Consider the following 24,834-nt stretch of genomic DNA (forward strand, 5'->3'; position numbering starts at 1 on the left):
TCACTCACTGCCAGAGCCCCATGTTACTGTCCCCTGGCTCCTCATCCCACCCTCACTGCCCAGGGCAGCCGGGACCCCCTGAACCCTCCACACAACCACTGCTCAGTGCTGAAATCCCCTGATATCAGGGCCATAAAGCACAAACTTTAAATAGGTCGTGGCTGTGGGAGATGAAATTGTGCTGCAGGAAGGGAATTAATGGAGCAGCCTCATCCCCGACCCCTCTGCACTGAACCACAGTGCCCTGGACCCTGCAGCCACGTGTCACCGTGTGTCACATCCCCACGCCACCAGGCCGTGTCCCCTGAGCCCCCTGCACTTAAGCCAGAGCTGGATGAGCCATTCCCATCCTCTGGCCTTGCAGAAGGTGGGAGGAGAGCCTGGCACTCCCATGGGCCCTTCCCCTGGCCAAGGGGGAATGTGCCTGCGCCAAGGGGGAGCAAATGTTCTCGGCTGCCCTGACCTGTGCAGAGCAGCCCAGGGCTGGAAGCTCCCCTGAGCTAAGCCAGGAATGGGGGTCAAACCAGAGAGCCCCAATTCCCACCCCAATTTCAAAGGAAGGTCATGGAGCCTCCAGCAACCACATTCAAGTGGGAATTCCACTCGCTGCTGCTCCTCTCCAGAGGATGGCAGCCCCCCAAAGTCCCCAGATCGAGCTGATCCCCTTAGGAACAGCCTCGGCCATTCTGACCACGGCCAAGCAGGAACTGAGCACTCAATGTTCCCGCTGTTTTCAGCTCGCTGTCCCAGCGTGATGAACACTGGAGAGCCAAACATCGGGAAAAGTGTGGTCCAGCGGGTGGGAACATCACCGGGGAGGGCACACAGCCCCGCCTCCCCCACCGTGGGGAACCAGGACTCACCATTCTGGGTCAGCTTGGTGGAGCAGACGAGCGTGGAGATTTGGAAGCTGTCCCGGGTGGACACGGCTAAACCGGACGTGGCCCCGCTCACACGGAAGGAGGAGCCGGAGAGGAGCTTCGACTCCGACAGGTTCCGCTCCGAGGGCAGGGACAGGTACGCGCTGGCATCCTCCAGCTTCTTGCTGTCACCCTGCAGGGCACAGCACAGGTCACACCTGGAGCCCCAGGGGACAGGGCTGGGCCCTGTGTGGCCCAGAGGCTCAGTTCTGACCCCATGCCTGGTGGCTCCCACCGTACAGCACCCTCATCCTACCCCTGGTACCCTCTGGCTCCTGGGAGCCATTGGCTCCCCCACATTGACCCCACAAAGCTGCTCCCTGAGGGGATCTGCAGGGACCCTGCTCAGTGGGGACAATCAGCTGGGAGGGACACTGAATCCCAGCCTGTGTCACACAGGGGGGACAGGGGAACAGGCAGGAGAAGAATGATAAAGAGGAGTCTGAGGCTGGAAATTAAACACACCTGAGCACTGCTGCAGGGATGGACACACAGTGGGACACCGGCACGCACCAGGACAGTGACGTGGAGTGGGACACCACCCCGCTGTCCAGCACAGTTGGTCCCACAGCATCACTGTCACCCTACATCTCCCACCTGTATGGGCATGCCAGGGCCTCCACAGCCACAAACCAGCCTATTTCTGTGTCCTCTACTCTAGGCTGAAAATTTAATCGATGTTCCATCCAGGAGGACTCACTGGGGTGACTCTGAATGACCCTTCCCTGCTCGCTGGCCAGCCTGGCACATGGGGGATGACCAGAGCCACCCGGCCCGGCTGCAACTAACAGACATCCATCCTTCCCTGCCTGCAGCCTCGCAGGGTGAAACCCCTCATGCTGAAGGTCAGATGGGGGTGACAGAGCTGTTTGCTGTTGGCTTTTTTCCCCTAGGACACAGACAACACACAGGAGCCCTGTGCTCCTTCCCAGGGCTGAGCCTGCGCAGGGAAAACCAGCTGGAATTCAGAGTGGCTGGAGATCAAGAGGTCTGAGCAGCTAAAAGCCCATCACTCACATTCCTCTGGCAAGCAGAGATAAAAAGATGAAATAGCTTCTGACTCCCAGAATCCAGCCCCCAGTGTCTGCCGGGAAGAGCTGGAGTCAGCCAGGGAGAGGACTGAGCAGGGCAGGACGTGGTGGTTCAGGAGGGCAGGGACAGCCCTCAGAGGGGAACAGGGACCCAGGAGGGAGGTGTGGGAGGTTTGATCTCACTGCCACAGCCAGCACTGGCACATCCCAAAGGTGCCCAAAGCTCCTGCTGTGGAGGGGACAATCCCCGGAGAGCCAGGGATCAGAGCCAGCGCCGAGGGCCATGGCAGCAGTTAAAGAATTTGGGTCTTTCGCCCAAAAATAAAGTGGGGAGGAGGCACGCAGTAAGGATTTCAAATGTGCAGGAGCCTCGGGGAGGAACAGCGCGGTCTGTCCCTGTCCTGGGCAGCCACAGCAGGTGGGAGCAGGCCAGCTCATCCCAAAGAAAGTCAGGATTCAGGCAGGGACGTGGCTCTGCCTGGAGAAACTGTGGTCACGTTGCCAAAACCAGAGAACACTCCCATGCAGCAGCCCAGGAGCAGGGAGGGGCAGGTTACCCCCAGAGACACTGGAGCTCCATGGCCGGGCAGGGACCCCAGAAGGTGCCAACACACAGGGAAGGGCCCTGAGCTCGCCCTGGCAGCGGGGACCAGCTCGTGCTCGTTTTTCCCAAATGAGCAGTGATTTTCCCTCCACTCTCTCGGAGCAAACCCGAGCAGTGCCAGCACTGGTGAAATCGGGTGAAGCGCAGCCACACCACGGGGACGTTCCCTCCCCGTCACAAACGCTTAAATCACCTTTTCCCAAACAAAACTTGTCATTCCAAGGGAGCAGCGCAGGGATTGGAGACATTGTGTGCGGGGAGCCCTCGCCACCAAGGACAGCGGGAACGGCAGGGAGGCACTGCAAACCCTCAGGCACTTTGGGTACGTGCCACCAGCGCGGTGGCTCAGGCAGGGACTGGGACCCTGGCCCCAGAAGTGCTGCTGTCCCACAGCCCCCCCACTTCAGGGGGCTCTGTGGCCCCCCCATACCTTGTACAGCACCAGGTCGTGCTCCCCATCCCGCAGCGTGGTGCCATCGGGGCACATCAGCCTCACAAAGGCCATGGAGAAAATCCGCTCGCTCCGGTCCTTGGCTGGAGGGGACACACAGGGGTCAGAGGGGACCGGGGACGCAGCAGTCAGGGAGAGGCAATGCTGGGAGGAAGGCCTGGAGCGAGGGACACTCACAGTCGCTGGAGGAGCGATGGCGGAAGGTGAACCTCAGGTGGGTCCTGTGGACATCCTCGATGGGAACAGCAATCTGGGTGGGAATGTGTGCCAAGGTGAGGGCAGGGGGCATGGGCTGAGCCCCTACCTGGGCAATGTCCCTCTCTGTGCCCGGACAAGGGCTGTGCTGGACCGTCCAGTGCTGCAAACCAACCCCACACCCTTCCCAGTCAGCCAGCAGGGGCTGTACAGGGCTGCAGTGCCCATTCCCAGGACCACCCTCCCCAGTGCTGGTCATCCTGGGTATCCATCCAGCTGTGACACTGGCAGCATCTCCATCGTCCCTGAGAAGGGACCAAGGACTGCCACCCAAAAAGCCAGCCCCGATGGGGACCCCCTGCAGCAGCAGGGTCCTGCGGTGCAGGAGGAATGAGTGCCACAGCCTGGGGGGGCTGCAGCCCCAGCCCACCCCAGCCCCACACCCCGGGGCTCCCCAGACCTTCAGGGTCTCCATCCAGCGCTGGTGCCGCTGCTGGTAGTAGACAACAGAGCAGTAATGGCTGGTAGGGCTGTCCCCTGCTCCTGCGTGGATCACGTTCTGCCAAGAGGAGATACCTCGAGATCAGCCCAAATCACCTTGCTGGGAGGGAGAATTCCCATCTGAGCCACCCCCTGAGCCGCCCCTGCCCACACCTCCCTAAACGCCATCCCCACCACCTCCTCCAGGCCTGGTGCCACCTCTGAAGGGACACATGACCCTCCCAGGGCACGCCAGGGCTTGGCCCTGTGGATGCAGATGGAGGATGCATCCCAGGACCTGCCCAGCTGGACCCTCAGCAATTCCAGCCTGTTCCTCAGGAGCCAGGTAAGAACTGATGTGAGAACACCTATGGAGAGGCAAGAGCCAGCCTGGAGAGGTGACACTTGGGTCTGACCCCTCCCTACCCTCCTGCCAGCCTCCAGCTCCTTCCCCTCCTGCCTGTCCTGGGAGGTGGCCAGGAGTTCTGGCTGCTCTCAAGGGAGGACGATTTTCTCTCTATCCCTTCACAGCATTTTCCCATATTTTTATTCTATTCCCAGATCTCTATTCCGGGCAGCTCCAGGGGCTCCAGTGGCCAAAGAGGCTCCTCCAACTGGTTTTGCTACTGGAGCTGGTGGCTCTGCCTGAGGTGAGGTGACACGGGGGACACCTGCCGTACCTGCACCACATTTCCTGCCTCGTCACAGACACACACAGTCACCTCCACGTTCTTCTGCGTCTTCTTGTTGCCCTTGTCGAACTCACCCTGCACCAGTGTCAGGTAGATGTCGTTCCTGACATCACCTGGGGGGGACAGCCCCGTCAGCCAGGTCCTGGCACTGTGCTGGCACCCCCAGGGACCCCCAGGATTGTCCCCTCCAACACTTGCCTGGCATGATGACCTCCGGGTAGCCCAGCTTGCGAGCCACCGCCGTGCTGCGGTCCACCAGGTGAGGGTAATCCTTCCTCACCTGGCTCAGGTCTCCCCACAGAATCTTCAGGGACACCCAGAGCCCTGCGGGGACCACAGTGATTTTTCAAGGGGTGACAGCAAGAGCTGGGGGGATCCAGGGCCACCAGAGACCACAGCAAGTCCTCGACCCTGCAGGGGCTGCCCCACATGAGAGATGGCCCAGGAAGGAGTCTCATGGCACGGGGTGGGCACAGGGGACACGGGGTCTCTACCTTGTCCCTTGTGGTTGATGTCCTTTCCCTCCACCGCCTTCCGGATCATATTGTGAAGGAAATCGCCATCAGCAGCCACCCTGGAAAAGCCACATTTAGGGGAAAAACCTTTTCTCTGATCCGTGCACCTCTTGTCCCCTCGCAGCTGGTGTCCCTGTGCCGGCCAAGCCCTGGAGTGCTGCTCCCTGCCCGCTGCCCCCCCCAGCACTGTCCCCCAGCACTCCCCCTGCCCTTGGGGCTCACAGGTGGACGGGGATGAAGTGCTGCTTGTCCTCGTCGCTGTCACACGTCCCCTTGGTGATGTCGGTGATGTCCATCACTGCAGGGACACAGAGGTGGCACCGTGGCGGGGCTGGCACCCCCAGCCAGTGATCCACACCCAGAACAGGACCGTGGGGGGAGGTGAAGGCAGAGGGGCTTGCGGGGCCAGCCATGCAGAGGTTTGGGGTCTGCAGGCAGGGAAAGGGGACAGCGGGAGCAGCCCAGGGACATCACAGACCCTGGTGTGGTGGCTGGGGGGAGGTGACAGGTGGTGGCACGGGCGTCCCTGGGGGTCTCCATGGAGCCCACCCCCACCTGAGATGCCGAAGGGCCGGCGCAGGCCCGTGCTGAGCTTGCGGCTGTGGCTGTCCCGCAGGTCCATGCGTCCCACGCGGATGATCTGGCACACCAGGAACAGCCGCTCCCGCTTCAGGTCCGTGCTGCCCAGGTCCTGGGGGACAGGGGCTGTGTGACCCTGGCAGCACCGCAGGGGACGTGCCAGCGCCAGTGCCAGATGATCACGGAGTGCCCAGGGCTGTGCAGGGGGAACCAGTGGGCACAGAGCTTCCATGGGTCCCTGTCCCTGTGGGGATAGTGGGCACACAGCCCCCGCTGCCCTGGGGGATTCTGTGCATCCCACGAGTCCCAAAGCCCAGGAATGGGGACAATGCTGGGTTCTATGGCCCCACAGGTCACCCCAGGCCAGGCAGCCCGGCGAGCGGGGGACAACCTGGCACGGTGTAAAGATGGCAGGGTGGCCCTGCACCCCAGCTCCGGGGACACTGGGGAGAGGACCGTGTCCCGCGGGTGCTGCCCCTGCGCCAAAACCTTCCAGCGGCGCTGAGGGGAAGGGACAGGGACATGCACAGCGCGTGGGGACACGCGGGGACAACATCAGCGAGCAGAGCAGGGGGCGGAGATGGGCGAGAGCCGGGGGGCGGCAGCGGGGCCGAAGTGCTGATGCTGCTCATAAACACTGATTTTCCCAGCTCATTTGCATATCGATGGCTCCGCGCCGTCCCGGGGGTCAGCGCTGCGCTGCAGCCAAAGCGCTGAGTCAGCGGGTGCCGACGGGCGAGGGACGGGCAGGGGACGGGGCACCCCGAGACCCCCAGCACCGGGAGCGGACCCCGAGAGGCAGCGCCCGGCACGTCCCGGCGCCAGGGCAGGGGTCTGCGAAGAGGCTGGGGGTACGCGAGCAGGGGAACTGGAGGGGGTTCGGCTGCTCGCGAGGGGACACAGGGGACCCGAAATGCTGCGGGTGGGGCAGCTCTGCAGGAGGGGGCGGCGGGCGGCAGCAGCGCGGCTCCCCCGAGGTCTGCGCTCACCGTGAACACGACCTTGAGGTTGTTGAGCAGCTCGATGTCCTGCGGGACCCCGGTGCTGGCCCAGCGGATCACGTAGTTCTCGCTGTGAGGCGGGTGATGGTTGAGGTGGGCACCGGGATGGCAGAGTCCCTGCCAGCTCCCACCGCACAGACCCTTCAGCCCACCAGTGTGCCCAGTCGCGGCACAGGGCCGGCCCAGCCTGGCTGTCCCCAGTCACCCCACTGGTCACCTCGCCAGTGCCTGGGGCAGGATGAGCCACGGGCTGTCCCATGGGACACGGCTGCATGACTGGCACGCCACAACGAACCCTCCCGCTCTGGAGAAGCTCTTTGGGAAGGGACGTGCCCCTTCCCCCTGTGACACCCGCTGGGTCCTGCTGGGCTGGGCAGGATGGGCAGCCTGGGGGATGCCACAGGGAGCAGCGGGACAAGAACCCGGCACAGCAGGGGCAGGGGTCTGCCCTGCGCCCCACCTGATGATGCGCTGCTCGCCGGGGTCGTACAGGGCCATGAAGAGCTGCGCCTCCTCCCCGATGTGGCAGACGAAGTTGCGGACGCAGAGGTAGAGGTTGTGGGAGGGCGAAGCGGCCCCGTGGGTGCCGTGGCCTGGTGCTCTCTGCTGCGGGCTCTGGGGGGCACGAGGTGGGGGGCACAAGGTGGCTCAGCCCTGGGCACAGCCCCTGGCATGGGGGGCATCAGGCTCTGGGCATGACACGGCCAGGGTGCAGGGCCAGCAGCGGCCTCACCGTCTCCTCCTGGATGCGCTGCGTGAGGGTCTGCGCCGCCCTCCTGTGCGCCTGGAAGAGGCTGATGACGCTCGTCCTGTCGGGGTCCAGGATGTTCTCGTCCTCGTCCCGCACCACCAGGTCCAGCGCGAGAATCCTGCAGGGGGCGGGATGGGGTGAGGAAGGACCGGGGGGGGGCACGGGTCTGTGTGTCCCGCCAGGACTCACTTGTCCTTGCACAGGGTCTGAGGGGGCAGGACAGATCCGGCTGGGAAAGCGGACAGGAGCCGGGCAGCACCAGGGACACTCCTGTCCCAGCCACGGCTCGTCGGCCATAGCCCTTGGCCAGGTGGCTTGTGCACCTGGTGGCACATTTACTGTCCCCAGCCATCACGGGACAGCCAGCTGGGATGATGGGGACACAAGGACAGCCAGCCAGAACAGCAGGGACACAGGGTGCCCCAGAGACACGCAGCTGGGATGATGGGGACACAGGCACACCCAGACAGGCTGGCAGGGAGCACCCCTGAGCACTGCACAGCCTGTGCCAGGGGCGGATTTGGGGTCTTTGTGCCCCATCCCCGCCCTCACTTGTTGCCGTAGTCCATCTTGCCGGTCACCTCCTTCCTGAGCCGCAGGAGCTGGTCCTTGGGCAGCGTCCCCGAGAGCAGCTGCGAGCGCTGCTCCATCAGCTCCTGCATCATCCTCTTCACCTGCCCGTACCGCTCCGTCTGCCCGGCCTGTGGCAGCACCAGAGGGTCACTGGGGTCACCAGGTATCCCCCACCGTGCTTCCAGATCCCCCGGACCCCCAGACCCCCGTCCCTCACCACATAGAGCTGCTTCCAGATGGTGGCCCACTCCCGCAGCGTGGTGGTGATCTCCTGCACCATGGGCATCTCGGCGGGCACCACGCTCTCCTCCGTCCTGGGGGAGGCACAGGGACCCCTGGAGACCCCGGCTCCACAGGGACCCTGCACAGGGCAGAAGGTGGAGCCCACCACCCCTGCCCGTGCCCCGGACCTACCCCTGCTGCTCCACCACGGCGCCCTTGAGCCGGATCAGCGAGGCCGGGAAGATGCCCTGGGGGAGCCAGAGTCATCAGCACCCCCGGGCTGGGAGACGTCCCTCGGGGGGGCACGGCTGGGGGCTCCTAATGCCACAGGGTGCCCAGCCTGCCATGCCCCCTGCACCCCTGAACCCAAACATCCTCCCAGGGACAGAGCAAGCCACTGTCCATGCCCCCCTGTGCCCTCCCCAGACACCCAGCAGGGACAGGGAAAGCCACCAGCAGTGCCCCTCCTGCCTCCAGGACCCCGGCATCCCCTCACCTACCTGGGCAGCCCTGTTCCGGAGCGAGTACCCGCAGTACCAGCCTGCGAGGGGAGGGGACATCATCAGCCAGGCTGGGGGTCCTGGCCCCCACTGCAGGGACAAAGGAGGGTGCAGGAACCCATGTTGGGGTGCACCCGGGGGTCCCCCTTACCCTCCGAGGCCTGCAGGATGCGCACCATCTCCCCAATCTGCAGCGGGAGGTGATGCTCCTTGGTGCGCGGGAAGTTCCACACGGCTGTGGGGAGAGGAGCTGGGAGCTGGGATCCCTGCCCAGAGCCCCTCACCAGGCCCCAGGCCCTGTGCACCTGCACCCCACAGCCAGCCCCCCACAGCACCCTAGCAGGCCCCGTTCAGCCCCGAGAGATGGGGCAGACTCCCAGCCCCACAAACAGCGTGAGAACCCCAAGCACCTCGACCCCACACCCCAGAAGAGCCACGGCACAGCCTGCACAGGGCTGGGGGCACAACAGAAGCCACCAGCCCCCTCCCCAGCCCTCAGGGGTCTCCTATGGGACCCTCGTGCCTGCCACCCACACCCTGGGTGCCGATGGTCCCAGTCCTGGCACAAGCAAGTGTGGGGAGGCAAGTGCCAGCAGAGCCCCTGTCCAGGGCTGGTGGCTCAGGGACAGGTCTGTCTGGGGACAGTGGAGCTGGTGGCAGGGGAGGGGGGCGGTGGGGACAGGAGCTCTCCGGTGGCCAGCCACTTCCTGCCCAGCAGCACTGTGGTTGTCCCTGTCGCTATTTCTGGCCCCAGGGACAGCTCTGGGGCAGGCAGCTCCGGTTTGGCCCCCAGACTGGGTGACAGTATCCCTGCATACGGGGGTCCCTGCTAGGACCCCGCCTGTGCCCACCCTTGAGTCCCAGCCAGGGCCAGCTCATACTGCAGCACCCCCAGACCCTCATGGCTCGTCGGGACCCCTCATGCTGACCCTCACACCTTGGGGCACTGGGAGCCCCGAGGTCCCACGGGACCCCTCCCATCACTCTGCACTCCCCACGAGGACCCTGAGCCAGCTGGGACCAGCAGCAGCTCAGCCCTCACTCAGGTGCTGCCCAGGACCCTGCAGAAGCTCAGCCCTCGCTCCAGCACTGCAGACAGTGCAAGGGAAGGGTGCAGGAAACGGCCCCGCAAGAAACGGGAAGAGGCACAGGGCTGCCAGAGCCAGCACAAGCTGGTGGTGCTGCAGGGAGTGGGGGTGCCCACGGCTGGTACAGGGCACAGGGAGCCCAAGCTGGGGGTGCTGCAAGGAATGGGGGTGCCCAGGGCTTTGCCATCACCAACACCGAGGCAGCTGCAAAGCCCCAGCTGCAACCTGAGGCAAATTATTGGGGTGTCTCAAGGCTCCCCCAGAGCCTCAGCAGGCGGGCTGAGCCCAGACCCACAGCCTGGAGGGAAGCCAAGCCTCCACCCCAGTGCTGTGCCCCAGCGCTTCCCACCCACACCAGCACCAGCTCTGCAGCCTCCTGGCACCTGTCCTGCTTGGTGCCCTTCCCTGAGCCTTCTGTCACCAGCCCTGCAGTCGCCACTAGCCCCCTGTTTGTTCCTGCACCCACCAGCCCACCCAGCACCGGGGGGACCTGGCCCCCTCCTCGCATCACCTCACAATGGCACCAGCCCGGCACCATTGCTGCCATCACCCAGCTGCCACCACCTGCCACCACCACAGCCGGGGGTACCATGGGTGTCGCCACACCCTGAACACCCCATCCCGCCAGCCCTGCGCCCCTCCAGGAGAGCGGGAGCCTCCACAGGGCCCAGCGCCCGCAGCCCCCACTCACCCACGCCATACTTGTCCTTGATGGGCAGCCAGGGCGCCATGGCCACCGGGGCACCGGAGCCGTGCCGCGGGGACCGGGGCGCTGCAGGGCCACTGGTGGTTCCTCCTGCTGCACTCGCCGTGTCACGTGTACCCCCAGCTTGTGAAACCTCCGCTTCCTCAGTGCGCTCTGAGCACAGGGGTCCCACCCCACCATCCTGCACCGCCACGAGCCAGGGCAGCGCGGTGGGGATGGAGCCCCTGGGACCCCCACACCACCCACCCAAGAGTCTGGGCTCAGGGGTCACTGGCAAGATGGTTCTGGTCACTGGAGTGGGTCATGTGGTGGCACGGTGACCTCCCTGGCTGAGCACCATGGCCAGAGCCCGCAGCCAGCAGGACATGGGGCTGGACATGGGATCATGGAGTGAGTGCAGCTCCAGACACGCCATGGCACGAGGAGCCACGCGGAGCCGTGTGCCTGTGACAGCCGTGAGCTCCCAACCGGCACCACCGGGATGAGGCTTCTGCCGTCGTGGCTGGGTCTGGCTTGTCCACATCTCCATCCCTGTCCCTTGGTGCCCCAGGCCCAGCTGTGCCAGCGCTGGCTCCGTGTCCTGTCCAGCCCTCTGCAACCACGGCACTGGGAGCAACGGCTCAGCACCAGCCACTTCCTTCCTCCTGCTGGCCACACTCGGCTGTCCGGCACTGGTAGCTCCACAGGGATGGGGGCTTGGCCAGACCCACAACCCTTCATGGCCACACTGCCCGGGACCCTCTGACCCTCCCGAGTCCTGCTGCCACTGCACTGCTGCTCCCACAGATTGAACCATGTCTCTCTCCATCAGCCCCTTGGAGCCAGCACCCGGCTCCTTCCCTGCACCCCCACCCCCTTGCATGTCCCCAAATCCCCTGCAACCTGAGCCTGCTCTGGGGTCACCCCTGGGTGTAGCCCCCCTGCCCCACGGGTCAGCCCCAGGACAGACCCCCTGATCAAAAGCCGGCCCTGAGAAGAGCCATGGGGCACGAAGAGCCCCGGAAGAGAGAGAGACCGGGTGGGTTTGGGATCAACCAAAGCCGGGCATAAAGCGATCCTGCCGCGGCACTCCGGTGCCACCACCTGGGCCGAGGTGCGAGGGCGGGACCGGCAGGAGCTGCAGGAGCCGCCGGAGCCGCCACACCGCACGGCAAAACTCGGGATGTGCCGCCAGATCCCCGCCACTGCACGGACCCGCCCGCGCCGGGGCTGGCAGCACCGGGGGTGAACAGAACGAAATGTGGCACGGGCACCGGTGTGGCACGGGCACCGGCGTGCGGGGACTGCCGGGGCTCTCGGAGAGCAGGAGCCGCAGGCGTGGCACTTCCCGCAGCCTCCGAGGCTCCCGGTTCCTGATTCCCGCAGTCCCCGGGGCCAGCACGCACCGCTCGGCCGCCGCCCAGCGCTGCCCGGTGCGTGGCTCTGTCCCATGGCGCCGGCGGGAGCTCTGGCCGGCCCGGGCCGCCGGGACCGTTCGCCGGTCAGGGAGCTCCACCTGCCGGTCCCGCCGGGAGCCGCCGCGGCCGAGGGTGCTGCTTCGTGTGCGGGGCGCCGGTACGGGATGTCCGGCATCGGGATGTCCGGCCACGGTACGCCCAGTGCTGGTACGGGGTGCGCCGCTCCGGCAGCAGGATGCCCAGCACCAGTACGACCAGCACCATTACGAGATGCTCCGGTACGGAAGGACCGACACCGTTACGGGATGCCCGGCTCCAGTACACCCGACAGCAGTACAGGATGTCCCGCATGGGGATGCCCGGCACTGCTACGGGATGCGCCGGTACAGGATGCACGGCTCCGGTACTCCCGGCCCCGCACCGGGATGCCCAGATCTAGTACAGGATGCCCCGCACCAGCACCGAGATGTCCGGTACCGGAAAGCCCCGTCCCGATAGGGGCTGCGGGCGGGCTCGGACTGCAGCCGCGCCCGGCTCGGAGCCGCACACCGGAGCTGGCAGCGGAGAGCATGGGGCAGGGCGGGGCTGCGGCCGGAGCCGGGATCGCTGCCGGGGGTGCCGGGGGGTCCCGGCGGGGACCGTCCGCTCCCGTCCCGCCGCCACATCCGGGCCCCGCCCGGCGCGGGCGCTGATTGGCTGCCGCGGGCGGGGCACGTGACGGTGCGCGGGTCACGTGACCGTGTCCCCAGGCAGGGCCCGCGGTGGCGCGCGCAGGTGAGCGGCGGGACCGGAACCGGAACCGGGGCCGGAACCGGGCCCGCGGCCCGGGAGGGTGCGGGGGACCCGCCCCTGACCCGCCCCCAACCCGCCCGCTCCGCTCCGCTGAGGTCCGGCCCGGTGCCGGTGCTCAGGTGCCCGGTCCGGACCGTCCCGTACAGGTGTTCCGCCGACCCGGTCCGGCCCATCCCGTTCGGGACCGGCCCTCCCGAGGTGTCCGCCCTGCCCCGCAACCCCTGTACCCCGCCTCGGTCCGGTCCGCACGCACAGCGCTGTCCGGTCCCCGCACTCCGCTCGATCCTGCGGGGCTCTCCCGGTGATCCATCCCCTTTCTCCGGTTCCCTGCCCGCCCGCCGGTTCCCTGCCCGTTCTCCCGGTCCCCCATACGCCGGCTCTGTTTCCTGGTGTTCCCGGCCGTGTCACCCCTCCACACCTGTCCGTGCCCCTCCGCCCGCATCCCGCGCCCGTCCCTGGTACCCGCGGGTCCCCGCACCCCGCGGGACGGGACGTGGCACTGGGCTGCACCGGGCTCCTTCCCGGGACGTAGGCGAGGGTGGGTCAGCGCCGGTCCCGCTCCACCCCCGCCCGCCCTCGCAGCTCCGGTGTCCCCGCCATGGCCGGCTCCGGGGCCCCGGGCCCCCTGCCCGGGCCCAGCGGCCCCGGCTCCGCGCTGGAGGAGGAGGAGGAGGATGAAGACCCGTCCCTGGACTGCGACGGCGACCTGGAGGTGAACCCCTACGATGGGCTGCCCTTCTCCTCCCGCTACTACGAGCTGCTGCGACAGCGCCGGGAGCTGCCGGTCTGGACCACCAAGTACAGCTTCATGGAGCACCTGGAGGGCAACAGCGGCATCGTCCTGGTGTCCGGACCCGCCGGCACCGGCAAGAGCACGCAGGTGGGGGCAAGGGTAGCTGGAATGCCCGGCTCTACCGGGGGCTGCATGTGGATCCTCCCGGACCCCACGGCAGCGCCTGAGCCGTGCGACACACACGGAGAGGGTGCCGGGCCCCCCGGGAACGCTGCACTGAGCCCGGCGGGGTGGGCGGGCACCGGGAAGGGCGGGCACGGGGACGTGCCAGGGCCGGCACTGGGCTCCGGGCGAAGCCGCAGCACGAGTCGGGAAGCGGTGCCACGGGAGCAGCTGGCACGGGAGGTGGCAGAGGGAGGGGGGAACGGCCGCTCCCGGAGCTGGGCCTGGTGCAGGGGCAGTGGCAGGGCTGGGGTGCCAGAGCCCTCCCGGCCGCCCTGGGGAGTTGGACGCAGTTGCTGGTGACACTCGGGAACGGCACCTGGCAGACTTTGACCAGGGAAGGGATTGCAGCAAGCGGCGGCGCAGCTGTGGCTGCTGCGGGGCCGGATTGGGCTGGGTCACCCACCGCAGGCTATCGGGGTGTTGGCCTTGGGTTCGAGGTGCTCAACCAAATCACCTCCCTGGGTGTGACCTGCTGAGTTTCTGGGCTTGGCTGGCGCTGCCGGATTTGGGGAATAAAGCCCCTGTGCGGGCCCCAGGGCTGGTGTTTTTGGGTGCAGCACTGTGCCTGCAGTCCCTGCAGGGCGCTGGGGCGCTGAGACACAGGCACCACTTGTGGGGGGCTCAGAGGTGACAGGAGGAAGCAGGACTCAGGTCCCTGGTGCCCAAGGGACATCCATGTGGCCTTGGCACTGTCCCACACCACCTGGCCAGGCGCTTGGCCAGCAGCTGCTCCCTGGTGAGCCCTTCCCTGTCTCTCTCTGGGGTTTCCCAGGCCATTGTCCCGTGTCCCTAATGTGAGATCAGGGCCGTGGTGTCCCGTACCGGGGCAGGAAGCTGCGGGTGTGGGGCCATGGAGCTCCTGTTACAGTCTGTGGGGCTCCAAGGTGACAGGAGTGGGGAGGGAAGATCCTGCTTGGGCTGTGAGTGCCTCTGAACAGCCCCTGGCCCCAGAGATCCTGCAGCCAGATCCCTGAGGAAGGTCCCTGTGCCCTTTGGAGGGGTGCAGCGGGGAGGGGACAGTCCTGGGCCACGCTGACCCACGCCCTGTCCCACAGATCCCACAGTGGTGCGCCGAGTATGCCCTATCCATGCAGTTCACCCACGGGCTGGTGGCCTGCACCCAGCCCCATAGCCTGGCCGCCCTCAGCCTCTCGCTGCGCGTGGCCGACGAGATGGACCTGAACCTGGGCCACGAGGTGGGCTACTGTGTGCCCCACGAGGACTGCTGCACCGCCGACACCATCCTCAGGTACGGGAGGGACGGCGGGGCCCGCGCCGGGAGCACAGCGCCCTAATCCCACTGAGCTCCGCATAATCCCTTAATCCAGCCTGGCCTCGCTGGAAAGCGGCGCAGGCTGCTGTGGGGAGGGGGCTGCTGTGGGGAGGGTGTGAGGCGTTCCCCCCAGCCAGGGGTCCGTGCTGATGGGGTGGGGCCGTGGCAGGTTCTGCTCGGATGAGATGCTGCTGCGGGAGATGACGTCGGACCCGCTGCTGCGGCAGTACGGGGTGGTGGTGCTGGACGAGGCGCAGGAGCGCACGGTGCCCACGGACGCGCTGCTGGGGCTGCTCAAGGACGTGCTGCGCCAGCGCCCGGCCCTGCGGCTCGTGGTGGTCACCTCGCCCGCCCTGGAGCCGCGGCTGCGTGCCTTCTGTGGGGACCCCCCCGTGGTGCGGGTCCCGGGGCACAGCTCCCCGCCGCAGCTGGTCTACCGGGAGCCATCGGCCCACGGGCACGTGGCCGCCGCTTGCCAGGCCGTGCTGGACATCCACCGGCGCCAGGAGCCCGGCCACGTCCTCATCTTCCTGGCCAGCGAGCAGGTGGGCTGAGGGGGAACAGGACAGGGGAGGTTTGGGGTGTCCCTCCTCTCACTGGGGAGTGCTGAGGACGGCAGGGGAAGCTGGGGTTAAACTGGGGGAGCTGTGGCTCCTTTGCAGAGGGGCCGTGGGCGCTGGGAGGTGGGCACGGGGCACGGCGCAGCACCCTGAGCTGGGGATGGGGACACTGCGGGTGTCAGTGGGTGTCACCTGCGCCCCCTGTCCTTGCCCAGGAGATCTCCGAGTGCTGCGCTGCCATCCAGACAGAGGCCGTGGCGCTGAGCCCGGCGCTGGGCCCGCTGCTGGTGCTGCCGCTGCACCCCGGCGTGGGCCGGGCCACGCAGCGACTCTACGAGACACCGAGGAGAGCCGGGAGCGGCGCGTCATTGTCACCCACTGGCTCGGGGACTCGTCCTTCTCGCTGGGCACCGTGCGCTTCGTCATCGACTCAGGGCTGGAGCTGCGCAGCGTGAGTGGGACAGGGCACGGGTGGGGGTCTGGCTCTGCTCCGGGGTGCAGTGGGCTGTGGGATCCTCCCTGCCGTGGTGTTCCAGGCTGGGAGGAGGGGTCTGCCCCAGGGGAGGTGGCAGCGGTGGCCTTGCGCTGGCAGGTGAGGGGCCTTGGGGGATGGCAGGGGTCCCCTGCGGTGTCCCCCTCACAGCCTCCCGTAGGTGTACAACCCTCGCATCCGTGCTGAGTCCCAGGTGCTGCGGCCCATCAGCCAGAGCCAGGCCGAGTCACGCATGCAGCGAGCAGCTGGCAGCCCCCCAGGTGAGACCTGTGCTGCAGTGTCCCCCCTCGGGGCTGTTGTGCCACCCCACCGGGACCGCCGGCAGCCACTGGCCCAGCACCTGTCCCCACCTGCCTGTGCCATTGCCATGTCCCACCTCATGGCCCCTCTCCTGCAGGCACCTGCCTGCGCCTATACTCAGAGGCCTTTGAGCAGCGCCTGCCCCCCAGCCCCGCGCCCCACGTCAGCGAGACCAGCCTGAGCCGCCTCGTGCTGCTGCTGAAGCGCCTGGACATCGCCGACATGGGCCAGTGTGACTTCCTTGACCGGCCAGGTAGAGCCCCTTGGGGCCAGGCGTGGCGTGAGGGGCTGGAGCAGAGGGACACGACGGGGCAGCCATAGCTGTGGCCATCACTGCGGCCTGGGTGGTCTCTGGAGAGGGACTGCAGGCCTGGCAGGTGCAGGACAGGGTGAGCGAAGCTGCCTGATGTCCCACCCCAGCCCCCGAGTCGCTGATGCAAGCGCTGGAGGACCTGGACTACCTGGCAGCCCTGGATGACGATGGGAATCTGTCGGAGGTGGGGATCATCATGTCGGAGTTCCCACTGGACCCGCAGCTGGCCAAGGCCCTCATCGCCTCCTGCGAGTTCGACTGCGTGGAGGAGATGGTCAGCCTGGCCGCCATGCTCACAGGTACCGTGTGGGGGGCTTGGGGGGCCCTCAGGAGCCAGCACTGCCAGGGAGGTGCTGGGGGCACACAGTGACCCCCACTGCCCACCCGCAGCGTCCCCCTGCTTCGTGCCCCTGTCCACGCACCTGGAGGAGGCCGTGGCACTGCGCCGGCGGGCGCTGCTGCACCCCAGTGGGGACCACTTCACCCTCATCAACATCTTCAATGCCTTCCAGCAGCGTGAGCATGGGCGGGGGCTGGCGGTGGGGGGCTTGCAGCCCTGTGGGCATCCCACAGACTCCTGTGTGTCTCCTGTATCCCCTGCTCCTCCCAGTATCCCAGACCCCCTCATGTGTCCCCTGCCCTGGAGCTACATTCCTGACCCCATCCCAGTGCCCAGCCTGGCTGGGGGAGGTTCTGGGGGGTCCCAGTTCTAGCCTGGGGGCTGTGCCCTCTGCTCGATCCCTGTCACCACTGTGTGAAGGGGTCAGAGACAGGAGGAGCAGCAGTGCTTCTGTGGCCTCCAAGCCCCCAACCCAGCGGGGTCTCTGCTCACCTGTCCCCATCCCCATAGCACCACTGTCCTGTCCCCACATCACTGACCCCACTCTGCTACCCCATCCCCACATCACCGATCCCGCTGTCCCCTGCCCACGTCACTGACCCTACTGTCCCACCCCTGTCCCCATGTCACTAATCCCACTGTCCTATCTCTGTGCCCACGTCCGTGACTCCACTGTCCCATCTCTGTCCCCATACCATTGACCCCACTGTGCCATTCCCATCCCCGTGTCGGTGACCCCACTGTCCCTTCCCCATGTCAGTGACCCCCCCTGTGCCATCCTCATTCCCATGTCACTGACCCCACTATCCCATCCTTGTCCCCACATCGCTGACCCCGCTATCCCATCCCTGCCCCAGCACTGACCCCTCTATCCCATCCCTGTCCCCACATCACTGCCCTCGCTGTGCCATCCCCGTGGTGCTGATGCCGCTGTCCCTCCTGCAGACGCCGGGGACGAGGGCTGGTGCCGGAAGCACGGGGTGTGCGCCGAGGCTCTGCGCCTGGCGGGCACCGTGCGCGCCGAGCTGCTCGAGGTCATGCGCCGCATCGAGCTCCCGGTCTCGCCACCCGCCTTCGGCTCCGACGCCAACGCCCTCAACATCCAGCGGGCCCTCATCTCCGGGTACTTCCTCAAGGTGGGCCCAGGAGGCTGAGGGGAGTTATGGGGGAGCTGTGGGGGGTGTGCCAACCACCCCACTCCCTCCTGGTCGCTCCCAGGTCGCCCGAGATATCGACGGCTCCGGCAATTACGTGATGCTGACGCACAAGCACGTGGCCCACCTGGCCCCCGCCTGCGGGTACCTGCTGCGGCCACCCCCACGCCGCCTGCCCCCCTGGGTGCTCTACCACGAGTTCACCATCTCTCAGGACAACTGCCTGCGCGTGGTCTCGGAGATCCAGCCCCAAATGTGAGGGCTTGGGGACGGGGAAGGACAGGTCCTTACAGGGGCTCCCTGTAGCCGGCTGAACCCCGCTGTCCCCACAGGCTGGTGGAGTTGGCCCCCCAGTACTACCTGAGCAACCTGCCACCCAGCGAGGGCCGGGACCTGCTGATGGAGCTGCGGGAGAAGGTGGTGGTGGTGGCGGCAGAGGACGCGCCGGCAGAGCCGGAGTCGCTGGCAGAGGCGGCCGGACGCGAGGACGAGCAGGGGGACGTGTGCGTCCTGCAGTGAGCCGGAGCAGCGGAGCCCCGCGGCGGGGCTGCCTGGGCTTGGCCGTGACCCTGGGGACAGGGGAGCCACGGGGAGGCCCCAGGGAGGCCGTGCGGCTGCAGGGGCTGTCCCAGGTCCCAGGGAGGCGCGGGCACTGCCTCAGCGCTGTGCTGCGGTCAGTCGTGGGCCAGCGGCTGTGGGACAACCCCGGCACCTCAGAGCGTGGATTGGGGAGCGCTGGCCCCGGCCGGGGGAGTTGTGTGGGCCCTCCCCACTGGGCTCCTTCACCCCATCTTTCCTGGGGGTGCTGCAGGGCTGGAGGCATCGCCTGTCCCACTCCCCCTGCACCCCGGGCTGAGGGGCCACGCAGGGGTCCCTCCTGTATAAAGTTTTGTGACCTTTACTCCTGGCTTTGTGTCCATGACTGCAGCGAGGGGTCCAGCCAGGGTGGGGTCCATCCTGCCGAGGGACATCGCCACAGAGGGGTCCAGCCAGGGTGGGGTCCATCCTGCCGAGGGACATCGCCACAGAGGGGTCCAGCCAGGGTGGGGTCTAGCCCTGCTCCTCCTGTTTCCCAAGGGCGGTTTCTGTCTGTGAGGCCTCACTGCCCTCCCACCCTTGTTTCGGGTGCCAGGCTGGGATCCCTGGCCTTTGCATCAGGGCTTCCCCTCTGTGGTTGTGGTTCTTCTGCAGAAGCCAAGGGGAAGCTGTGGTTGGCGAGGGGCCCCCAGAACCTGCCATCAGCGTCTGCTTCCCCCAGACAGGACAGGATATGGGTGTGCCCCCGGGCAAGGTGCCCCATCCCTCCCACCCCCGTCGGGGTTCCCTGCAGTGCTACACCCAAGGGCTGAGCTGCTGCCTGGAAGCCTGGGGGTCCTGGCTCTCCCTCCCCTCCCCGCAGCCCACACAGAGGCTTCATTCTGCTCAGGGAGGGGCCCGGATGTCCCACTGCCCCCTTATGGCCTCAAAAGGTGAGGACTGGGCTCCCCCAGCCTCCCACAGACCCCACTTCCCCTTTGCTTTCTAGAAACTCCAGAAAGTACGTGAAAGGGTACAGCACTCCCCTGCTGGGGCGGGATCTGCTGTGTGTCCTCAACATGGGCTGACATCGGTGGAGTGGCAAAGGGACAGCTGGTGACCATGATGATCTCTGTCCCTAGGTCCTCATCTCTGCACAGCGTCCCATGGGACATGCAGTGGCCCGAGGAGGGGAGGGAAGGGGTGAGACAGCCCGGGGCATCACCCCGAGCCTCTGTAGAAACCCTCCCCTCTCCTCGGGGACTCACTGCAGCCCATCCAGAGGGGCCCAGCCCTGAGCTGCCCCTCTCCAGACCCCCAGGACAGGTGCTGAGAGATCTCGCTGGTCTCCCCCACCCTGTAGCAGGGCACTGCGGGGGCTCTGTGCAGCACACGGTGATGTGCAGACCCTCAGGTGGTGCCAGGGCTCAGCAGGGGAGAGCTGGGACCACCCAGAACCCCGACACCATCCCAGGTGCCTAGCACTGTCCCTTGCCCGGCTGTTCCCATGGTGACCCATCCTCTGGCATTTGAGGGCAGGGCAGGGGTGTCCGGTGCCCCCTGCCCTGGGAAGTACCAGCGGTGAGTCCCAGGGCTGGGTGAGTGGGGAGGGGGGGGCAGTGGTGGACTGAGCGTGGGTCTCATTCTCCTGTTCTGAGAACTGTGATGCTGCTGTGGCTGCACCTTGGGGTGGCCCCATGGAGTCCAGCCCATATAAGACCACAGCCCCCGGCCCTTCTGAGCCTGCAGGAGTGACACACCAGAGGTAGGCACAGACCGGGAGGGTTGGGGGGTCTCGGGGGGGATTCTGCTTCAGGGGTGCTGCTCCCAGAGCTGGGGGCTCTGCCCTGGCTGGCCCCACTGGCTGTGCCCCTCTCCTGGGTTATGTCCAGCTGGGACTGCCCTTCCCCTCCCCTTCCCCTTCCAGATGCTGGTGCTGGTGGTACTGGTGCTGTGCCTCGTGCCTGCGGAACCCCTGACTGCCTTCCCCCCAAAGTGTGAGTGCTGCCCCCGGGGCACAGGGGAGGCCTTGGAGGGGGGACCCCCCCAGCTGGGGGAGCTGCAGGGTCTGCAGAGGAACCGGAGGGAGTGGGAGGCATCCCAAACCCACATACCTCTGATACATGTTGGGACAGCTCTGCTGGGAGATTGGAAGATGGGCATGAGGGTGATGTGGGGTGGGTATGGGGTGAGGGAGTGTGGGGATGGACGTGGAGCGCAGGAGCAGGGTGAGGACTGTGGGACAGGATGGTTGTGAGGCCGAGGGCCACCCAGCCCCATGGGGGTGTGGGGGACAATCTGCCCCCACCACAGCCCATGTCTGACCACAGGCTCTGCCTCTCACCTCCAGTCCAGGTGGGGAAGCTGAACCAGGACGTGGTGCTACGATGTGACACTTCAGAGCAGCACATCTACTGGACACTGAATGGAGACCAGGAGCCCATGGCCGAACTGGTGCCCGAGGGCCAGAGCCTCACCATCCTCGGCTTGGACCTGCCAGCCACGGGCAACTACAGCTGCTGGGCCGGCTCTGTCCTGCTGGACACCACCTACGTGGTGGTCAGCGGCACCGGTACGGAGGGGCATGGCTGGGGCAGCCGGGGGTGATGGGGTGCAGGGGTGGAGGGCTGAGCACCGGGAGATATTTGTGCCCAGCCCGTGGGGCTGCACCAGGCAGGGCTGTGTGGCTGGGGGGAGCCTCACCAGTGCCATGCAGGGAGGGGGTATCACTCCCAGCCCCATGCAGCCCCTGACCAGCCACCCCTCAGCCCCCTCAGGCGAGGAGGAGATCAACGTGTCCTGCCAGGCTGAGTCCTACAACGGCTCCTTCCACTGCTCCTGGCCCGGGCCCCCCTCTGCCGTCTTCCGTGCCCGTCTCACACGCAGGTGGGTGCCCCAGGACCCCCCAAACCTACCCCAGCCGCACGGCCACCTGCCCCTAAGACCTGCTCACACCTCCCTCCCCACAGCGACGGCTCCGTGGGGCCATGGATGCCAGTAGCCAGTAACCATGGCCAGTTCAACACCAGTCTGGCAGACCCCTTGTTCTGCCCCTTCGGAGAGGAGCTGCACCCGCTCCAGCTGCACCTGGAGGGGCTCTCGGACACCTCCTACCTCAACCTCTCCAGGCATTTCTTCCTCCGTGACATTGGTGAGCTCAGGGCAGGAGCAGCAGGGTGGGGGTGCCCAAGAGGTACTGGGGGCTCCAGGGAGGGTCTCAGCCCCTGTTCTGAGCCCCCTCTGCCCACAGTGCGTCCTGACCCACCCCAGGAGCTGACCCTGCAGCAGCGGGGGGAGCAGCTCCACCTGGCCTGGGCCCCCCCGGCCTCCTGGCCGCTCCCCAAGTCCTACTTTGCGCTGCTCTACCATCTGCAGTATGAGCTCCACAACGGCACCCAGGTAACAGCAGGCTCCCTGCACAGGCTACCCCATGTCCCCACCCTGCCCTGTGCCCACCCTGCCCCATCCCTGACTCTTCCCTGTGCCTGGGAAGATGCTCAGCCACAGCCCCCTCCTCACTCCGCTGCTTCCCTTCTTGGGATGGTGAATTGTCACCCCTGCTCTCCCCAGTGCTGCCCAGGTCAGGGGCTGCTGGTGCCCCCCTCCCCGAGGGTCTCCCTAGACCGTGCCCTGCCCCCTTTGCAGGTTGAGCAGTTCATGGAGGGTGCAGAGGAGACGCCGGTGCAGGCGGGCGCGCGGCGGGTGCGCATCAGCTGCCGGGACCCCTACACTCCCCCGGCCTGGAGCCCCTGGAGCGCCTGGATGGACCTCAGTGCACCCCAGTAACACCGGCTTCGAGGGTGCTGACCCTACAAACGGGCACCTCCTTTCCCCAGAACCCCCCTCCCTTTAGAGCTCAAAAAAGGCTTTTTTTCCCCCTATTAAAACGCTGGGATCAGCTTTGCTACCACAAACCCTGGTCAGTGTCTGTGTGGGAAGGGAGGTGCTGGGCACCCACAGCTCCCCGAGGGGCTCCCAGCTGGCACAAGACTCGGTCCATCTGCGTGGCTGGGACAGGCTCCACCCGTGCTCCAGCCCAGCTCGGGGACAGGCGGGATAGAGGGTCCCTACAGCCCTGCCCAGCTACACATGGGTTCACTGGACTTCCCTAATCCTCGAAAAACCCTCCCAGCTCCGCCTCCTTTCTGGGGACTGTGGTGGGACAACGTCCCCAGACACAGGGGCAGCACCCAGCGAGCAAGTCTTGGGGGCAACCCCCTGTCCCCACATCCCAGGGAGCAGGATCCCATCCTGACCCCAAGAGCGCCGGTCACAGTGGGGAGTGGGATCCGGGACCAATTGCCACCACTGGGGGGCTCAGCTCCCACTGAAAGTGTGGCTGTACCCCACAATGTTCCCCCCTCTCTGTCCCCGTGGCGTGCCTAGCTCGGGGGTGAGGGGCTGCACCACGCAGGAGAGAACCCACACCCCTCCATGAGCCCCCTTCCCACAGAGCCCCCCACGCCCCTGCCCCACCACAGACCCCTGGAGCACAGCCAGGGGTGCTCCCCGCCCCCCCTTTCCCCCCCCGAGACGGGCCGGCTCCGGGTGATGCCACGGGGCTTTATTGAGGTGCTTCCGCACGGGTCTGGGCCGGGACCCCCACCCCGGAGAGGCTGGTGAGTGTGTGTCCCCACGGGCGCTGCCCTCCCGGGGGTCCCGGGGCAGGCGGGCACGCAGAAGTCCGGGGGACCCGTGGAACGTGGGGACAGAAGGACCGGGGTTCCGTGAGTCCAGAGAGGTCCAGAGGGTGCCAGGGAGCCATGGCCCGGGGCGCAGGAGTCGGGGGTCTGGGGTCCGGCGGAGGAACCGGGGTCCGGTGGTGGGGCTGGAGATCCGGTCCCGGGACCGGGGGTCCAGTGGTAACGGTAGGGCCGGGGTCCAGTGATGGGACCGGGACTCCAGGGGTCGGGTCACGGCGGGGCCAGGCCGCCCAGGCGCAGCTCCTCGCTCTCCAGCATCTCCCTGGAAAAGAAGGGCCGGGCTAAGCCCCTCGCCTCCCGCGCCCCCCGCGCCCCCCTCGCATACCGGTACGCGGCGATCTCCGCCTCCAGCGCCATCCGCAGCCGCAGCAGAGCCGGGTACTCCCGCAGGCACCGGGCCATCTCCGCCTCCGCCGCCCCGATCTCCCGCTCCAGCTCCGCCACCCGCTCCTGAGCCGGGCCGTCAGCAGCGGCGGGGCCGCGGGCCGACCCCCGGGATCCCGGCAGGGCCCCCGCACACAGGGACCCCCGGCCCGACATCCTCCCCACAGGGAGCCCCGCTGGGACCCCCGCCCACAGACCCCCGGTCCGACCCCCGCCCCGAACCCCACCTACACGGAGTCCCGGCACCCCTGGCCCGACCTCCGCTCGCACGGACCCCTGGAACTCCGCACCGCCCCCCGCCCCGCACGGATCCCCGGGCAGATCCCCGCCCCACACGGACCCGCGGGATCCCCAACCCCGCACCGACACCCACCCACAGGGACACCCGGTCCCCCGCCCCACACAAACCCCACATCCCAGTCCACCTGAACTCCCCCATCCCATCCCGCGCCCGCTCCCGCTCCCTCCCGGGGCCCCCAGCCCCATCCGGACCCCTGACCCCCGCCCCTCCCCATTCCCCTCCCCCCCTTCTCCCCATCCCTCCGGGCATCCAGCTCCAGCACCGCCCCTCCCTCCAAACATCCACCCCCCCTCCTCACATCCCAGCCCCCATCCCCGCTCCCTCCCAACCCCCAGGCGCCCCCCGGCCCACCCCCATCCCGCACCTGGTACTTGGCCAGCTCCCCGCTCCGTCGGTCCCGCAGCCCCTCCAGCTGCCGGTGTAACGCGCCCACCGCCCCCCGCAACGCCTCCACCTCGGCGGCTCGGGCTCGCAGCAGCCTCCGGTAACCGGCGGCCTCAGCACGGGCACGGAGCACCGCCTCGCCGCCGCCGCCCCACCGGCACCGGGGCCGGCCCTCGGCCGCGCTCATCCCGGTGGTAATGCGGTTCCACCCCTCCGCGTCACGGAACCGCAGCCAATCCCGCCGGTACCGGGTGTCCGACTCCTCCCGGTAGCAACGGAGAGGGGGAGCCGGCAGAAGCCTGTCCCCCAAAAGTGGGGTGAGGGGCTGCAGCATGGTGGATAGCGGCGGGGTGGGGGCCAAGGTCGAGTTCAGGGTCAAGGTCATCGCTGTTACACCCCTTCCCCCTTCATTCCCTCCATCATCATCAACAGAGGCTGGAGTCGGGCTGGATGGTCCTGGCGGGGGGAACCCCCACTTAGGGGGTCACTGAGGAGGGGGTGCAGCGATTTCCCAGAAGGAGGGGAATTCAGCCCCTCTGCACCCCACGAGTGTCCTGTGGGTCACACCAAGGCTCAGGCCATAGGAGGTGAGGGCAGTCCCGCAGGGAGTCGGGGACTGGTGCGATCCATCGGTATGGGGGGCACCCCGAGTCCATGG

General features: G+C 67.2%; 4 protein-coding genes across 6 annotated transcripts in view; 2 read left to right on the forward strand and 2 right to left on the reverse strand.

Moving 5' to 3' along the window:
- LOC104690947 (dedicator of cytokinesis protein 2-like) overlaps positions 1–11,120 on the reverse strand; it is a 45,650-nt gene extending 34,530 nt beyond the window's left edge. Inside the window, exons 1-18 of one of the 2 annotated variants that reach the window (XM_039550715.1) lie at positions 10,294–11,120; positions 8,666–8,749; positions 8,515–8,555; positions 8,207–8,262; positions 8,010–8,106; positions 7,772–7,920; positions 7,202–7,337; positions 6,929–7,083; positions 6,457–6,538; positions 5,444–5,579; positions 5,111–5,186; positions 4,868–4,947; positions 4,572–4,697; positions 4,362–4,486; positions 3,662–3,760; positions 3,184–3,256; positions 2,986–3,089; positions 864–1,053 (exon numbers count right to left, since the gene is read on the reverse strand). In XM_039550715.1, coding sequence (XP_039406649.1) covers positions 864–1,053; positions 2,986–3,089; positions 3,184–3,256; positions 3,662–3,760; positions 4,362–4,486; positions 4,572–4,697; positions 4,868–4,947; positions 5,111–5,186; positions 5,444–5,579; positions 6,457–6,538; positions 6,929–7,083; positions 7,202–7,337; positions 7,772–7,920; positions 8,010–8,106; positions 8,207–8,262; positions 8,515–8,555; positions 8,666–8,749; positions 10,294–10,333 — 1,849 coding nt within the window. In that variant the 5' untranslated portion in view covers positions 10,334–11,120. Of the gene's footprint in view, positions 1–863; positions 1,054–2,985; positions 3,090–3,183; positions 3,257–3,661; positions 3,761–4,361; positions 4,487–4,571; positions 4,698–4,867; positions 4,948–5,110; positions 5,187–5,443; positions 5,580–6,456; positions 6,539–6,928; positions 7,084–7,201; positions 7,338–7,771; positions 7,921–8,009; positions 8,128–8,206; positions 8,263–8,514; positions 8,556–8,665; positions 8,750–10,293 lie in introns of both variants that reach the window. The other variant, XM_039550714.1, reaches the window with a different exon arrangement.
- Positions 11,121–12,518: 1,398 nt separating this feature from the next.
- On the forward strand, positions 12,519–18,789 carry DQX1 (DEAQ-box RNA dependent ATPase 1). The gene is given in 12 exon segments (XM_039551469.1): positions 12,519–13,377; positions 14,511–14,704; positions 14,898–15,273; positions 15,504–15,623; positions 15,626–15,739; positions 15,942–16,041; positions 16,179–16,334; positions 16,502–16,693; positions 16,785–16,910; positions 17,680–17,870; positions 17,953–18,143; positions 18,221–18,789. Coding segments are annotated over 12 exon segments (2,229 nt in total). The 5' UTR covers positions 12,519–13,095; the 3' UTR covers positions 18,408–18,789.
- A 97-nt stretch (positions 18,790–18,886) lies between these two features.
- LOC104690841 (interleukin-12 subunit beta-like) lies at positions 18,887–22,302 on the forward strand. Of its 2 annotated transcripts, XM_039551470.1 has the most exons (7): positions 18,887–20,169; positions 20,332–20,401; positions 20,755–20,976; positions 21,173–21,290; positions 21,374–21,555; positions 21,655–21,803; positions 22,050–22,302. In XM_039551470.1, exons 2-7 carry the CDS (start codon positions 20,332–20,334, stop codon positions 22,188–22,190), a joined length of 882 nt encoding a protein of 293 aa, XP_039407404.1. In that variant the 5' UTR covers positions 18,887–20,169; the 3' UTR covers positions 22,191–22,302. The 2 variants fall into 2 exon arrangements, with proteins under 2 accessions (XP_039407404.1, XP_039407405.1); XM_039551471.1 differs by lacking the exon at positions 18,887–20,169 and having other exon boundaries at positions 20,220–20,401; positions 21,182–21,290.
- Positions 22,303–22,947: 645 nt separating this feature from the next.
- LOC120409980 (alpha-internexin-like) lies at positions 22,948–24,660 on the reverse strand. The gene is made up of 3 exons (XM_039551680.1): positions 24,157–24,660; positions 23,433–23,557; positions 22,948–23,369 (listed from the first exon to the last, which is right to left on the reverse strand). The coding sequence occupies exons 1-3, from the start codon at positions 24,559–24,561 to the stop codon at positions 23,318–23,320; spliced, it is 582 nt and encodes a 193-aa protein (XP_039407614.1). The 5' UTR covers positions 24,562–24,660; the 3' UTR covers positions 22,948–23,317.
- Between the last annotated feature and the right edge of the window lie 174 nt (positions 24,661–24,834).

Source organism: Corvus cornix, chromosome 4, assembly GCF_000738735.6.
Source record: "Corvus cornix cornix isolate S_Up_H32 chromosome 4, ASM73873v5, whole genome shotgun sequence".
In the NCBI taxonomy this organism is placed as follows: Eukaryota; Metazoa; Chordata; class Aves; order Passeriformes; family Corvidae; genus Corvus; species Corvus cornix.

Bases quoted from the DNA above. Each gene is read 5' to 3' on its own strand.
- LOC104690841 (XM_039551470.1), top strand. From the start codon at position 20,332: ATGCTGGTGCTGGTGGTACTGGTGCTGTGCCTCGTGCCTGCGGAACCC. The intron at 20,402-20,754 runs GTGAGTGCTGCC...TCTCACCTCCAG, and splicing joins GACTGCCTTCCCCCCAAAGT to TCCAGGTGGGGAAGCTGAAC. The intron at 21,556-21,654 runs GTGAGCTCAGGG...CTCTGCCCACAG, and splicing joins TTTCTTCCTCCGTGACATTG to TGCGTCCTGACCCACCCCAG.
- LOC120409980 (XM_039551680.1), bottom strand. From the start codon at position 24,561: ATGACCTTGACCCTGAACTCGACCTTGGCCCCCACCCCGCCGCTATCC. The intron at 23,558-24,156 runs GTGCGGGATGGG...GGCCCGGCTCAG, and splicing joins GGGAGCTGGCCAAGTACCAG to GAGCGGGTGGCGGAGCTGGA. The intron at 23,370-23,432 runs GTATGCGAGGGG...CTTCTTTTCCAG, and splicing joins GCGGAGATCGCCGCGTACCG to GGAGATGCTGGAGAGCGAGG.